Raw genomic sequence first — 15,115 nt, 5'->3', positions numbered from 1 at the left:
ATCCTTTTTTGAGACCAGTACTACAGGTGATGCATACTGTGAGCAACTTGGTAAAATTATTCCCTCTTAAAGCCATTCCTGCACCTGCTTTTTTATGAAACATTTGTTTTCGTACGAAGTGCGTCGCGGGCGTTGATAAACAGGAACATCTTCTTCCAATATGATCTTCATATTAACCGGAGACACTAAAGACTTTGCTGGTTTGTAATTTTCAACGAGACTTTCTACTTTCTACTACTACTTCTACTTTCTACTTTCTACTGAGTTTTCATCGATTATCTCCGTGACACGCATTCCTTTAAATGCCAACGCGAACTCTTTGTCTTTTGCCTTAAATACGACTCCTTTCGAGCTGAACATTACTTCAATAGATTGTAGCACGTCATTTCCACTGTTGCCAGAGTCGCTTTTTTCCCGTCAAATCTGGCTTTTTCTGAATGCCATTTGCTAGAAAAATTTACTAACAGCGGGCAGCGGGAATTCTGGCTTTTTATTTTATTCAAATGATTTTTTCCGATTTTTTGTGTATGATCGTTACATTGGTTGCGTTCAGCAACAAATACTGATCCATCAATGCTACTTTTAAGAATATTCTTAAGAATACTTTTAAAAATACTTTTAAGAATACCTATAGGGATAGCATTAGAAGAAATTCCTCGTTTCTGACCGCATCACTATGTGGAATTTGACCCGTTTTTGTGGCTAAAATTAAAATTTTTTAAATTAACAAGATTTTTTAACTTAGATTTCTTGTGTAATGATAATTAGGACTATAGGAAGGTATTTTAGAAAAGTGGGCGTGTCAACGCCCCCTGCGCCCACAGAAATCGGAAAAAAGGTAACAAGTTAAAAGTTAAAAAAAGTTAAAGCAATTATAAAGTTATAAGTTAAAGTTATAGTTTGGAACACAGGATAAATGTCCTATTATAAATGTGTCCTGCAAGTTTGGTCCAGATCGCATTATAAATATAGAAGTTATTCAATAAGACACATTTTTTTAGTGTTTTTGTTCTATTTAAATAACGCAAAAAACCGCAAAAGGCGCACAATGAGCTTAATATGTAGTTCTGAGAGCTTAAAAAAGATCTTTTTTTAAAAACACTAATTTGTTGGTTTTAGTTCAACTAAATCTATTATATATGTTTAATTATTGTATTATATCGATAATGTCATCAATTTCTGCTGTTTGGTCCTGGCTTTCATAGCATAATCCTGTTCCAATCATTCGTAAATACTTGTTGGGAACGGTATAGGTGTAGCAGCAATTTCAAATTGGAATATCTCAGGCAAGAAATCAATAAATAATCAAATTCAAAATAAATATTGATTATTCAGATTAGTACTATGTGTTGATACAAATATGTTGCGTGTTTCGTTCGTAGTTTTCTAACAATTTGTCTATTTAGCAAGTGATGTCCCCTTGTTATTTTTGGAAAGAAAGTTAAACTTTTCAAAGAGCTTAAAAACAAATTTCGAGTTGTTTCAGTGAGTGTCCATATACATGTTGTAGAGTAGTCAGTCACCAACAAATTAGTCTTTTCAAAAACAGATTTTTTTAGCTTTTTCCAAATTTTTTTTTGGCTTTTTTTAATCGCTCTTCCAGTCAAAAACCGCTTTTTTTTAAAGGAAAAGTTGGCAACACTGGTCATTTCCTACAATAGCTGCATACTCCAACTCATTCTGTTTGACAACATGAAAAGTTGTAGTGAAGCATACGCCATCCGCCTGAAGGCTAAGGTAGAAGCATCCAATTGTTTTAAGCTCGCCTTTTCCAATACCTCTAAGATGTTTAACTACAGGCTTGAGTTTAAAATCTTCAAAACTTCTGAAAATATCCTCCCTCATCAAGCATAAGTCGCACCCCGAATCTATCATAGCTACAAATGTCAAGCCTCCAGCTACTATTGTTTTGTAAATTGACCCTTTTTCGATATTAACTCCAACAACATTCGCCTGTTCGCTCTTTACGACAATATCGTTTTTCTTCTGCGTGCAGTTCTTTGAGATGTGCCCTTTCTGGTTGCAATGATAACAAACTATCTCTCCTTTACACTCTCTGGCAATGGGACCTTCATTGTTGCACTTAAAACATTTTCTCTGAGTGTTACCATGTGCTTGTTTAACTGTTGTCTCTTTCTTAAAAATGTCTTTACTATTTCGTTTTCCTTTAATCTTTTCGTAAATAGAAATTTCGTCCTTCAGCTCTCTGACAGTTTTAGCGCGATATAATCCAGCTATATTTATCTTGCCATCTGGTATGCCCTCAACAACATACGAAACCAAACTTTCCTCATCAAAATTAATCGATTTACTGATCTCCATCATGCTGTACATTCATTTAATACATGTCTCTTTGGTTGTGTTTACTTCTCCCTAAGAATCTTATGAATCTCAGCTGAGCATAGTTTTTTTTCCGAACTCTTCCTTCAAAGTTTTCTTTAACTCTTTCCAACCCCCAATTCCGTTTCTACTTTTGATATAAAGCTTAGCGGCACCAGTCAAAAGTTGTTTGGCGTAAATAAATCTTTGCAAATGGTCCCACCCTACAGTTACTGCAACATCCTCGAACTCGGACAACCAATGATTGACATCTTCCTGCTCGGAGCCAGAGAATGATGAAATACTGTCTTGGACATCGCGTAGAGTAAATCTCGAGCATACATTCAAACTAGCCTCTTGATAATTTGATGAACCTGAAACACTCACTGCATCTTCATCCGCCTCTCCGCCTACATCTAAGCCAAAGTGATCAAACAATCTATCCTGCAAAGCACTCTTTCTTCCACTTGTATCCAAATCCAATTCCGATAATTTTGCTTTTAATAGAGGCACTGTCAAATCGAGGATTGTTCTAGCATCCATGTTAGTACGTTAGCCGATTACAAATACTTTTAAATGTTAAATTAAAGAATTCAATAATTGTAAACAAGCGATGCAATTACCTTAAACAATTTCAAGAAAACAAATTTGTTGAACACTCCGTTTCTAGCTCACCCAGAGCCAGTGCTTACGACTCTCTTCCGCCGCTCTTCTCGTCTCTTCAATGTTGTCGTAGTAAAGCTCTCTTTCGTTGCGAAATTCGTCTTTTCCGCAACCTCAATTAGCTTTACGTTATGGATCACGTCGTCTATTGCTCCTCTCTCGCCTTTACGTAGTCTGCTTCCTGTACTCGTCGCTGCTTCTTTTCGTCGTCTACTTCCTGTAGTTGTCGCTGCTGCTTTACGTCGTCTTCTTCCTGGTGTTGCTTATTTTTTCGCTGTTGCTGCTTGTCTATCGTCGTCAAAATTTGTCGAAATGCTCGTCTCTTGTATCGTGCTCTCTCTTGATGCTATTCACGTAGCCGATGTCTCTTCTGCCTTTACCTATGCATGTATGTACATAGTATACTTTTATGTACTCGTCGCTGCTTCTCTTTAGGTCGTACTCGTCGCTGCTCTCTAGCTCGTACTCGTCGCAGCTCTTCTTTATTCGTCGTTGCTCTCCTCAAAGCGTTGTTGCTGTGAAATTCGTCGTCTATTTTACCAGCTCTTTATCTGCTCATCCATACATTTTCCAACACGGAAAATTCCTGTTCAGACACGTCTTCAAAGTGTCCAAGAATTTCCACAAGTACGCCGTCGTTGCAATAGCTACCTTTCTTCACTACTGTTTCTATTCACAGGGTCTATTTGTCATCTGCGATCACTTCGTCCAAAAATAATTGCAGAATTCCCTCCAGTTTTGTTTCGTCGAATTCGGTTTCTGCTGTACTGCAGTTCTTCTATTTTAAACGAAAGCTCCCTTAGTTCGGATCTTCATCAGTTTATTCACCGGGTCCCGATGGAATACCAGGCTGCGTGCTCAGGTATTGCGCTGGAGCTCTGTGCAATCCCCTTCTTAAATTTTTTACCTTATCCTTAGAAACCTCAGAATTTCCCCCTATTTGGAAGGAATCATTTATCATTCCTCTACACAAAAAAGGTAGCAAATCGGACGCCAGCAACTATAGAGGAATCTCTAAGTTGTCTGCAATTCCAAAACTTTTCGGGAATGTAATTACTCCCCACTTGCAGCATTTATGCAGATCCGTAATTTCACCATGTCAACATGGTTTTATGACGCGAAGATCGACCACTTCAAATCTCCTTGAACTCACCTCTTTCGTTATGAGAGGTTTCCAACGTAACTTTCAAATCGACGTGATTTACACTGACTTCAGTAAAGCTTTTGACTCGGTTAATCACTCTCTTCTTGTAAGGAAGCTTGACTTAATCGGGTTTCCTGTCGATCTTCTTAAATGGATTTTGAGTTATTTGAGTAACAGAACTCAAAAGGTTCTGTTTAAAAATGCTCTATCCAAATTCCTGAGAGTCACTTCTGGCGCCCCACAAGGTAGCCACCTCGGCCCACTGCTATTTACATTGTTTATCAATGACCTCCCGATGGTTCTAACGAATTCTAGAGTACTTATGTACGCTGATGACGTTAAACTATGCTTGCAGTATAAGGACAGCTCTTGCTAGTCAGACCTGCAATCGGATCTTAACAACTTTCAAGCATGATGTCGTGCTAATTTATTACATCTCAATAGCTCTAAATGCAAGCTGATGACATTTTTACGTGTCAATCCCCAGTTTGCCACTTATATGCTAAATGATTGCGATCTTGATAGAAGATCTCTTGTTGATGATTTAGGGGTTCGCTTAGACCCTAAACTTTCGTTCTCTGAACATATTTCGTGCATGGTTAATAAAGCCAAGGGCATGCTCGGTTTTATTAAGAGGTGGTCGAAGGAATTCGATTCCCCTTATATAACGAAGACCCTTTTTACTTCGTTAGTTCGCCCTATATTGGAGTATGGTTCATGCGTCTGGAGTCCTCAATTCGGAGTCCATATTAACCGTATAGAATCTGTACAAAAGAACTTTTTACTTTTCGCCCTCCGTGGCCTACCTTGGGATGCTGATGAGAGGCTACCGTCCTATTCATTTTATTTTATTTTCTTTTAGGGCAGCTTAACTTCCACGTTCCCCGACTAACATCTAGAACCCTTATCCCTTTAGTAGTAAATCACTGTAGGCGGGAGTTTGAAGTACATGAACCCTTTAGGGTTTTATGTACGGATTACAACCGCCTCTCTGACATTATAATTCGTAGCGATAACCCTTCTATATTAAAAACTTTAATACTTGTAGAGTTAGCTCGTAGTGTAGCACCGTAGTCTAATTTTGCATGCGTTTTTACATTTTATTTTACCTATTTATTTATTATACCCTTGCAGGGTATTATAATTTCAGTCAGAAGTTTGCAACGCAGTGAAGGAGACGTTTCCGACCCTATAAAGTATATATATTCTTGATCAGCATCAACAGCCGAGTCGATCTAGCCATGTCCGTCTTCTATATACTCTCACTGCTATATATGTCGGAACGGGCCGGATCGGACGACTATATCATATAGCTGCCATACAAATTTTCGATAAATTTTTAGAAAAATAATTATAACTTGGCTGTTTTTCAACATTTTTGAATAATTTTTGAGCTATGGCCATTTTATATTATTTCAGAATTTCGGTTTTAATTTTTTGAAAATCGGACGACTATATCATATAGCTGCCATAGGAACGATCGGGAAATTAATAGGAAAAAATTTATAACTTCGTTGTTTTTCAACGTTTTTTCACCTACTCCGGAATATAAGCTTGTTTTATTATTCTAGAATTTTGGTATAAATTTCATAAAAATCGGACAACTATATAATATAGCTGCCATATAAACCGATCGGTAGATGTAGAGAAAATGTAAAGCTGGGAATGCAAAACTGTAACTGTCAAACTGTAAACTTAATAAGTATAGGTAAAATGTAATGAAATAATATCTGCAAGGGTATACAAACTTCGGCGTGCCGAAGTTAGCTTCCTTTCTTGTTTTTGCATGACTTGTAGTAGTTATATCGTAGAGTAGCACTAATTTTGCATGCGTTTTTATTTTTTATATTTTGTTTATTTATTTATTTATTTATATGGTTATATATTATTATTATAATTTCATTATTTTGCATGCGTTTTTATTTATTTATATATTTATAGTTTATTATATTTATATCATATTATATTTTGTACTCTCCTAATGTTTCCTCGTTCATTTCGTCTTTCCTTCTAATGCGTTTATCTAGTTCGCGATTCGTGCCGTACGTCACACGGCTGCGCCCCTCGGTCGGTTGGGCGGGAGGTGGAAGCGGGACCCCGCGCGAAAGGCGCTTAATTTTGGGAGGCAGTGCGATCCCGCTACCAAGCTCTAATGATCCCGAACGCTCTCTCTTTCTCTCCCTCTCCCTTCGGACTTCCAGTATATAGAGCTTTGACGTACATGTACTGTTGAAACATCATCAATCGATACGCATAAAAATTCATAGAGCTGATTGATAGTGGGAGCATTAAATTGTCTTGCATGACTACCAGTGGGTCTTTTGTCAGCGCTGATAATGATTTTGTGGTCGTCATAATGCATTATATCCAATGCGGTTTTGAACAATCTGACCAATTCATTATGCTCATGGAGAAGATTTTGCAATTGTTCGATAATTTTACGTTTTGTTGCAAGAAAAATTGAACAGCGGTGATTTAGTTCAACTGCCGAATCACCAATGAAATAGATCTGAAGGAATATATGATCTTTGGTTTATGGTGGAATCTGAATGTTGGGATGCAATTTCAAAAAAAATGTGAGTTGTTCATTTTGATAATAAAGAGACGCCATTATCTTATAACTTAGATTATAACCTGATTGATCAGCAACCTCGGCTCCAAATGAGGTCTGTTCAGTTTTGCTGCGTGTCCCACTGTGCGGGAGAGTGACGATCAGCCGATCGCTCGCTCGTCGCTGGACAGTGCATACGATGCGGGAAGAAGAGAATGGAAGAGAGGGGAAAAATCAGTCTGATTTTGCAAACGCCGCACAGTAGCGCCTTTTCTCATTTTACGTTGCAAAAATCATAACTTTTTAACAAAACAAGATAACTAAATAATTTAAACGCCATTTGACAGGTAATTGTTGTAAAATTAACATATGTATTGGAAAATCTGCCACGCCCACTCATTCGCCTTTTTAAAGGTTATCAAAGTGAAGAAATATTTTTTTCTCAATGAAGACAATTTTTAAAAAATATTTTTTATTTAATTTTTTATCTTTATTTTAATGTGTTTGCTTAAATAAAAATAATTTGAAAACTGAAAAAAAAAATTTTTTTTTCCAAGTTTAACCGCCACAGAACCGTGAGCGCTACAGTTAGTATTTTTTTGTTGGTTTGTATGAAATTGTGTCGGTATTTTGGTATATTTTACCCTGAGTTGTTTCAGTGTTTTGCTTCGCAATGCCAGAGTCGCAGCTGGACGCAGACTTTCTAAACGGATTCTGATTCAGGAAAGATACACGCAGTGCGTAGTCATAGTGTAGCTTCAGAAGTTATAGACTACTTTAGCCAAAAAAAGGTGAAAAAAATGGACACCTGGCAGGTAGTGATTTACCTGTACAAGCCCACACAAAACTACCGTTTTTTTTAATTTGAATAAGAGGTAATGAATATACCTGTCACTTAAAAAAAAAATCAATCAAATTATGTAGTTTTTGTGTAATATTACCTGAAAGTCGACTAATTTACCTATTTTTTGTTGTATGACGCATATGCGGAAAACAAATTCGACTTTGAATGTTCATATCTTCCTCAAAAAAAATCTGAAAATTTGTTTGGTTACAGATTCGGAATCCTTGGGAAATTCTCTGTCGATTTCTTATGGTTTAAGTCGATTTTGCGATTATGACTTTTTCGATTTTTGCAACGGCTTTTGTTCGAGAGGCGCTACTGTGCGCCGCTAAACGCACGCCGCCGGTCTGACGTCTGATCTATTGCGAATGCACACCCATCTATACATATATGTATATACATATAGTTTAAAGTAAAGCAGTGAATAATAATTATAACGTTGAAAATTGACCCGATTGGTGTTTGCTCTTGTCTGGGAACCCCTCCTACAATGACCTCTTGTTCGTGACACACATACAAGGGGACACAACTATACATGGTGGCCCATGAGGGGAACCTTGCAATTGTGAAAATTTAAATTCGATTTTACTGGGTGTAAATAGATTAAATAAATCGGGCCCAATCCCTTAAATCGACGCTGCTGAATTTTAAAAAGGATTCACAATCGAGGAAAACGAGAATTTATTTAAAGAAGCGGTTGCAACAAGTGGAAGAGCTAAGGAGCGCGTTCCAGGAGACTGATGCCGTGATCGTGAATCTAGAAGGGTTTGCGGAATCGAGCTATGCCGTAAAAAATTTCCAGTCGGAGTTCGAGGAGCGTTATATGGACTCCTATTGTGCCATCGCAGCGGATTTGGATAGACTTGGAGCCGAGACTCCTAAGCTGCAGCCACTGCCAAGTGGAGCCGCTGATCCGGAGGTGCGACTGAACATGCCACAGATGTCAGTTCCCAAGTTTTCCGGTGCGTGTGTGGACTGGCCAGGCTACTATGACGCCTTCACGAGCCTCATACATAACAACAATAATTTGAGTAACGTACAGCGGTTACATTTTCTGAAGGAATCGTTGCCGGTAGGGCGTGATAATGACATCCGTCAAATGCAGCTCACAGAGACGAACTACGCCGTGGCATGGGGAATGATGATTAAAAGGTACAACAATCCTCGTCTAGTTTTTTCCCACCACATGAACGCGATATACGCGTTGCCCAGGCTGCAAAAGGATAATACGGATTCAATACGGTCGATGCTGAGCACGGTCAATGTTTGCCTGGCTGCATTCCGCCGCGTCCAAGCCTTGGACGGGGAACGGCAGCACTGGTTGGCGCATTACATAGCAGCGAAGTTGCCCAAGGAGACCCACAACGCTTGGGAGCACCACCAAGGGAGCGGTGCCACCGTTCCAACTTATAAGGATTTAGAATCGTTTTTGAATGATCGGCTGGTCATAATGGATGCGATCGAGAACCGAAGCTCGTCGTACGACTCCAATAATGGCTCAGGATCTGTCGACCCAGGCAAGCGAGTGCAAGTGCATAGTGCACAGGAGCACACAAGGCGCCCGAATAGCTCCTGTTATCACTGTAGCGGTGACCATATCCTGCGTCGTTGTGCCGCCTTTTTGGCCTTGGACTGCTATAAGAGGAAGGACATAGTCAGCAGGGCGAAATTATGTATTAATTGCCTGAGTAAAGCACATGCGCTTTCCCGCTGTACCAGCAATAAGAGCTGCCAAATTTGTGGCCAGCGCCATCATACGCTGTTGCATTTCCCAGCATTGGCTCAGGACCGATCGTCAAGCCACACAGCGCTGCATCCAGTTCGGTCTGCCACGACGCATCCTGATGCAGCTGGGGAGACCGTACCTCAGCAGGGCCTACAGTCAACGTCGGGCCAGAATCCGGACGCATCTTACAGATGCTATTCAGCAACTTCGGCGAATGGGTCCTCCCGAAATGTGCTCCTCGCCCCTGCTCGTATTGCCGTACGAAACCCGGTCAACGGGCTACGAGCGGTCATAAATGCACTCATCGATCAAGGATCTGAGGCAACAATAGTTTCGGAGCACGTCGTACAGTCCCTGCATCTGAGAAGGTGCAATACCCGAGCATCGATTTTTGGGGTGGGCCCAGGGGGCGGTCGTCGTTGCAAGTATACAGTTAATTTCGAAGTTAATAGTATTATTAATCCCTATTTTTCTCTAGAGGTTGATTCAGCATATGTTCTCAATTCAGTTACTTCCTGTCTGCCTAGCCTTAGCTTCACGCCGCAGCGTTGGAATCATATTCGAGGGCTCCCTCTGGCAGATCCGAGCTACGCCCGGTCGAAGAGAGTCGATCTCATCTTAGGAGCGGACATGTTGGCGCAAATCATGCTGCCAGACACCAGGATTGGATTGCCCGGCGAGCCTATAGCGCAGAATACACGCTTCGGATGGATTCTATCGGGACGTGCCGAAGGAGTAAGAGAAGCAACACAATTGCGCTGTCATCGAGTGCTGCTGGACACGGAGGCATTGCTGAAGCGTTTTTGTGAAGTCGAGTCAGTTCCTGATTGCCCTATATCGACAGAGGGGGACCTCTGGTGCGAGTCGTTTTTTCAGGAGACCCACGTGCGTCGACCGGACGGCCGCTATGTGGTCAGGTTGCCTTTTAAAACCTATCTCGATCCGACCATGGTCTTGGGAAGGTCTGATCAGATGGCGCTTAATCGGTTTCTCCAGATGGAAAGGCGTCTGTCCAACAATCCAGACCGTTGGAGCAAATATGTAGATGAGATTGAGGAATACTTCGCGCTCGAGCAAATAGCGCCGGCAATGGGCAGTGAAAGCAGCACAGTGAGGAGTACGGCCGCGAACAGGCATGTAGCCTCTTGTGTACTTCCGCATCACGCTGTCTTTAAGAAGGAAATTCAGTCAACCAAACAGCGAATCGTCTTCGATGCCTCCTCAAGGACTAGCAATGGAAGATCTTTAAATGACATTTTTTGGACTGGGCCTACTCTTCAAAACGACATGTCTGCAGTCATTCTCAACTGGCGGAAATATCGTTTTGTTTTTACGGCAGATATACAGAAAATGTATCGGTGTATCGATGTTCACCCGGAAGACGCCCAATATCAGCGGATTTTATGGCGGATGGGTCCATCAACGTTTATGCGTTGACAACGCTAACCTTCGGAACGGCTTCGGCACCCTTCATGGTGATCAGAGTCATTCAACAATTAGCGAAGGATGAGCAGGGTTCGTTTCCTAAGGCGGAAGAAGTATTAAGGGACGAGATCTACGTGGACGACATTCTTTCCGGTGGGCCTACGATAGAAGATGCGGAGGATAAACGGGCCCACGTATCGGGTGCTATAAAATCCGCTTGCATGGAGTTGCGGAAATGGTCCAGCAACGAAGAGAGCCTTTTGCAATCGATTCCGCCAGAGCATCAATGCAGTCGGACACCTCTGAACTGGGACGCTGCGGATCCGATCAAGGCGTTAGGAATGTATTGGCTCCCCAATAAGGACTGCTTCAAATTTCAGGTCAATTTTGAGATACCACCTACTTTCACTAATAGGACGATCCTGTCGAGCATAGCGAGGCTGTTCGACCCGCTAGGTCGCGCCAGTCATCATCTCGGGAAAGTTAATATTGAAGGAGGTAACCATGGCTAAGAAAACGCAGGACAACGGCGCTATGACGGCTCTGGATTGGGACGACGAGGTTCCTAAGGCTCTTGCGGAAAGGTGGCAAGCATTTCGGGACGGCTTGCTGGGGATAGACGGCCTGAGCATACAGCGGTGGATTCATTATTCCCCAGGATCCATAGTATCAGCTCAGCTGCACGCGTTTTGTGACGGGTCTTCCACGTCCCTTGCAGCTACTACTTATCTAAGGCTCGAGCACGGGGATGGAGCGTGCTACGCCTCGCTGTTGGCCGCAAAATCAAAGGTTACCCCTACTAAACCCCTAACCATACCAAGAACGGAGCTGAGTGGTGCAGTGCTAGCCGTCAAGTTGGTGAAATGGCTTACAACGGCTAGGTGGCTAAATGACCTTCCCATCCAGACCTTTTATTGGACAGATGCCACGATTCTTCTTCATTGGCTGCACGGGGACGTCAATAGATGGAAGACGTTCGTTGCCAACAGGGTCGCCTTCATTCTGGACCACTCGTCGCCATCGCAATGGAGACATGTAGGTACTAGCGAGAATCCAGCGGACTGTGCGACAAGAGGGCTTCCTCCGAGCGAGCTAAAGGATTTTGATTTGTGGTGGCGAGGCCCGGAGTGGCTTACACGCAAGCAAGGTGACTGGCCTTCGACGGAGATCGGGCAGGTCGACATACACGATGCCGCGCTGGAGGCAAAGGCGGACAAGGTACGCGTTCACCTGGCAGTTCCGCAACCATCGTTGGTTGAGAGGTTTTCCAGTTTCAGCCAGGCCATAAGAGTCACAGCATTTATAATTCGGTTCAAAAGCAATGCTATTAGCAAAGGAGAGAGGTGTACCGGTCCCCTAAGCATTAAGGAGCTCGACTATGCTTTACTCGCCATCGTGCGCATTGTTCAAAGGGAGTCCTTCTCGTCTGAGCTGGCCGCATTGATGAATTCTAAACGGCTGCCCTCCAAAAGCAAGCTTCAGAGTTTGTCACCGATCGTGGTGGAGGGAATCTTACGAGTGAGGGGGCGATTGCGCCATTCGGGGCTATCATACGAACGTCGGCATCCAATAATCCTCCCAAGTTCTCATATTTTTACAGAGCTAGTAATACGGTACTCGCATACTTTGACTCTGCACGGAGGTGCGCAGCTGACCTTGGCCCACGCTCGCCAGCGGTTCTGGATACTGACGGGGAGGCAAGCAGTTCGAAGGGTGCTACGGAAGTGCGTGAGGTGCTTTCGCACCCGGCCAACCCCCTCGGCTCAGCTCATGGGAGACCTGCCGCTACACAGGGTCAACCCCCCTAACCGACCGTTCCTGGCGACGGGAGTTGACTACACAGGCGCTATAGAGCTGAAGGCAGCGGGCTTGAGAGGAACCAGGTTCTACAAGGGATACATCGCCGTTTTCATTTGTCTGGCGACGAAGGCTGTACACTTGGAGGCAGTGACGGGTCTCACCACGGAGCATTTCTTACTGGCTTTAGACCGGTTCACCGGGCGGCGAGGGATGGTTCAACATCTATACAGTGACAACGGAACCAACTTTATCGGCGCGGATAATCTAATGAAGGCATTATTCGGAAGGCTGCAGGAGGATTACGAGAAGCTCATAGCCCCAAAGCTCGCTGCGCAGCGTGCCACTTGGCATTTTAGTCCACCTCAATCGCCCAACTTTGGCGGGCTGTGGGAGGCCAATGTGAAGTCGGTGAAGCACCACCTTAAGAGGGTCATCGCCGATCGACGGCTCACCTATGAGGAGTTATCTACGGTGCTCATAAGCATAGAAGCATGCCTCAACTCGCGGCCGCTGTGCCCTCTCACAGCCGATGCTGACGATCTAGAGGTGCTTACGCCGGCTCATTTTCTAATTGGAGACTCCATGTTGGCGCCTCCGGAGTATAAACCGCAGTCCAAGTCCTTCGCAGAGCAGTTTCTTATCCAGCAGTCAATGATTCGCCATTTCTGGAAGGCTTGGAGTCGAGACTGGCTGGCTCATCTGCAGCAGAGACCGAAGTGGTGTCATGAGGCTGAAGGTTTGCAGTTGAACGACCTTGTCATCATCAAGGATGACCGATTTCCGCCGTCACAATGGCTGTTAGGACGGGTCGTCGAGTTACACCCAGGGACGGATGCGTTAGTCCGGGTGGTAACCCTTAAAACCAAGCAAGGCCAATTAAAACGGTCAGTGTCGAAGCTGTGTCCACTGCCAATCCGTTCTTAAGCGCTCTCACGTACACCTCAATCATAATGAATTATTTCTTGCGCACACCGTTTGTCTCGTGTCTCCATTCTAGCTGCCCCGCCTACTACCCCCAGGATGGACTGGACACGCGGAGATGTCTAGGTCTAGCATTGGCGGGCGGCATGTTCAGTTTTGCTGCGTGTCCCACTGTGCGGGAGAGTGACGATCAGCCGATCGCTCGCTCGTCGCTGGACAGTGCATACGATGCGGGAAGAAGAGAATGGAAGAGAGGGGAAAAATCAGTCTGATTTTGCAAACGCCGCTAAACGCACGCCGCCAGTCTGACGTCTGATCTATTGCGAATGCACACCCATCTATACATATGTGTATATACATATAGTTTAAAGTAAAGCAGTGAATAATAATTATAACGTTGAAAATTGACCCGATTGGTGTTTGCTCTTGTCTGGGAACCCCTCCTACAATGACCTCTTGTTAGTGACACACATACAAGGGGACACAACTATACAAGGTCATTTGAAAGCATCCGTTATATTTTTGTGCAAGCTTTAGGAAACTGTTTTATTGGGCTGAATTTCCATATAGTAGCGAATACAATGGCTCTGGTGGATAAGCCGGGGGTTTCCAACCGAGACTTCAGGGCATTGCAATACTGACATACGTCAGACAATGAACCAATAACAACGCAGCTAAGATCTTTGTAGGGTGTTTCAGAATTGTGTGCGAATGCAGCGCGATTCAAGTCTTCATTTGCGGTTCGTCTTCCTGTATTATGCATGCATTTCTTTCTGTAAATTCCTCTTGCGTCCGACTATTACGAAAATTATGACTACTTATTGCATTGCTTGAACGCCGTCCAAGTCTTGATCGTCTAACAGCAGGCATTATTTCCAATTGTTTAAGCTCACTTTGGTAATGCTTCGTTAACTCGATTCTTTTGTTTCAATATTTTTCCCAAAATTTGCTTATGCTATAACCCTCTTCTGGCCATTACAAACAACTGAAAAAAAATTGAGACAAATCGGCCAAGCCGTTCTCTTGTGATGTGATTGCTAACATTTTTTGTCTCCACTTATATATATATATATATAGATAAGGGTTACAAATTATACAAAATTATGGGGGCAACATATTACATTTCTGGAGTTGAATTCCGCTAACATATATTACGAAGCACTTTTTAAATGAGATTGCATCAAAAAATTTGCATTTTATTTAGATTTTTTACATTTTTGTAGCATTTAAAATCTGCAGAATAAAGACGCGATTTAACAGCGATCGCTTCTCGTTGCATTAACAGCTAACTTTAACAGCGAATAACTTAACATAGCGCGTCAATGTTAAACTTTTCTGTATGTAACATTTCAGATTAATGTTATAAGAATACATTCCGGTTAAAAAAAAGTATTTTAACAACTTTTAAAAAATGGGTTTATGCCAGAAAAGGTGGTCGTTCGCCCCATAGTGCGCTATTGCTGCCGGTCATACAGTTAGGTTTTGCAATTGATTCCACACTTCGGCAGCATAATAACTCTCGAATCCAATTTTAAGCGTGTGTTAGGCATAAATGCCTAAGCCACAGTGAAACTTTCAGTTTCGAATTTCTCTTCGTTCATTGTGTTCTGCATGCATTTATTTACAAAAACATATTCATACATATCACGCGTTGTCTGATTTGGTTATTTCCCTTACTATATTTTGTTTTTCCTCACTTAAGTTTTGTGAATACTGTAATGT

General features: G+C 42.6%; 3 protein-coding genes across 3 annotated transcripts; all 3 read left to right on the top strand.

Moving 5' to 3' along the window:
* The first annotated feature begins 8,056 nt into the window (after positions 1-8,056).
* On the top strand, positions 8,057-10,479 carry LOC121502054 (uncharacterized). Its single transcript, XM_070283899.1, has 3 exons — positions 8,057-8,086; positions 8,177-10,364; positions 10,424-10,479. The coding sequence occupies exons 1-3, from the start codon at positions 8,057-8,059 to the stop codon at positions 10,477-10,479; spliced, it is 2,274 nt and encodes a 757-aa protein (XP_070140000.1).
* Positions 10,480-10,650: 171 nt separating this feature from the next.
* LOC138928004 (uncharacterized) lies at positions 10,651-11,184 on the top strand. Its single transcript, XM_070283898.1, has one exon. It carries the CDS (start codon positions 10,651-10,653, stop codon positions 11,182-11,184), a length of 534 nt encoding a protein of 177 aa, XP_070139999.1.
* Positions 11,185-11,206: 22 nt separating this feature from the next.
* LOC121502053 (uncharacterized) lies at positions 11,207-13,665 on the top strand. The gene is made up of 2 exons (XM_070283897.1): positions 11,207-13,356; positions 13,470-13,665. Exons 1-2 carry the CDS (start codon positions 11,207-11,209, stop codon positions 13,663-13,665), a joined length of 2,346 nt encoding a protein of 781 aa, XP_070139998.1.
* Positions 13,666-15,115: the final 1,450 nt, after the last annotated feature.

Source organism: Drosophila kikkawai, chromosome 2R, assembly GCF_030179895.1.
Source record: "Drosophila kikkawai strain 14028-0561.14 chromosome 2R, DkikHiC1v2, whole genome shotgun sequence".
Taxonomy (NCBI): Eukaryota; Metazoa; Arthropoda; class Insecta; order Diptera; family Drosophilidae; genus Drosophila; species Drosophila kikkawai.
Note: the sequence above shows the minus strand (reverse complement) of the source record. Positions and strands in the feature narration are given on the sequence as shown.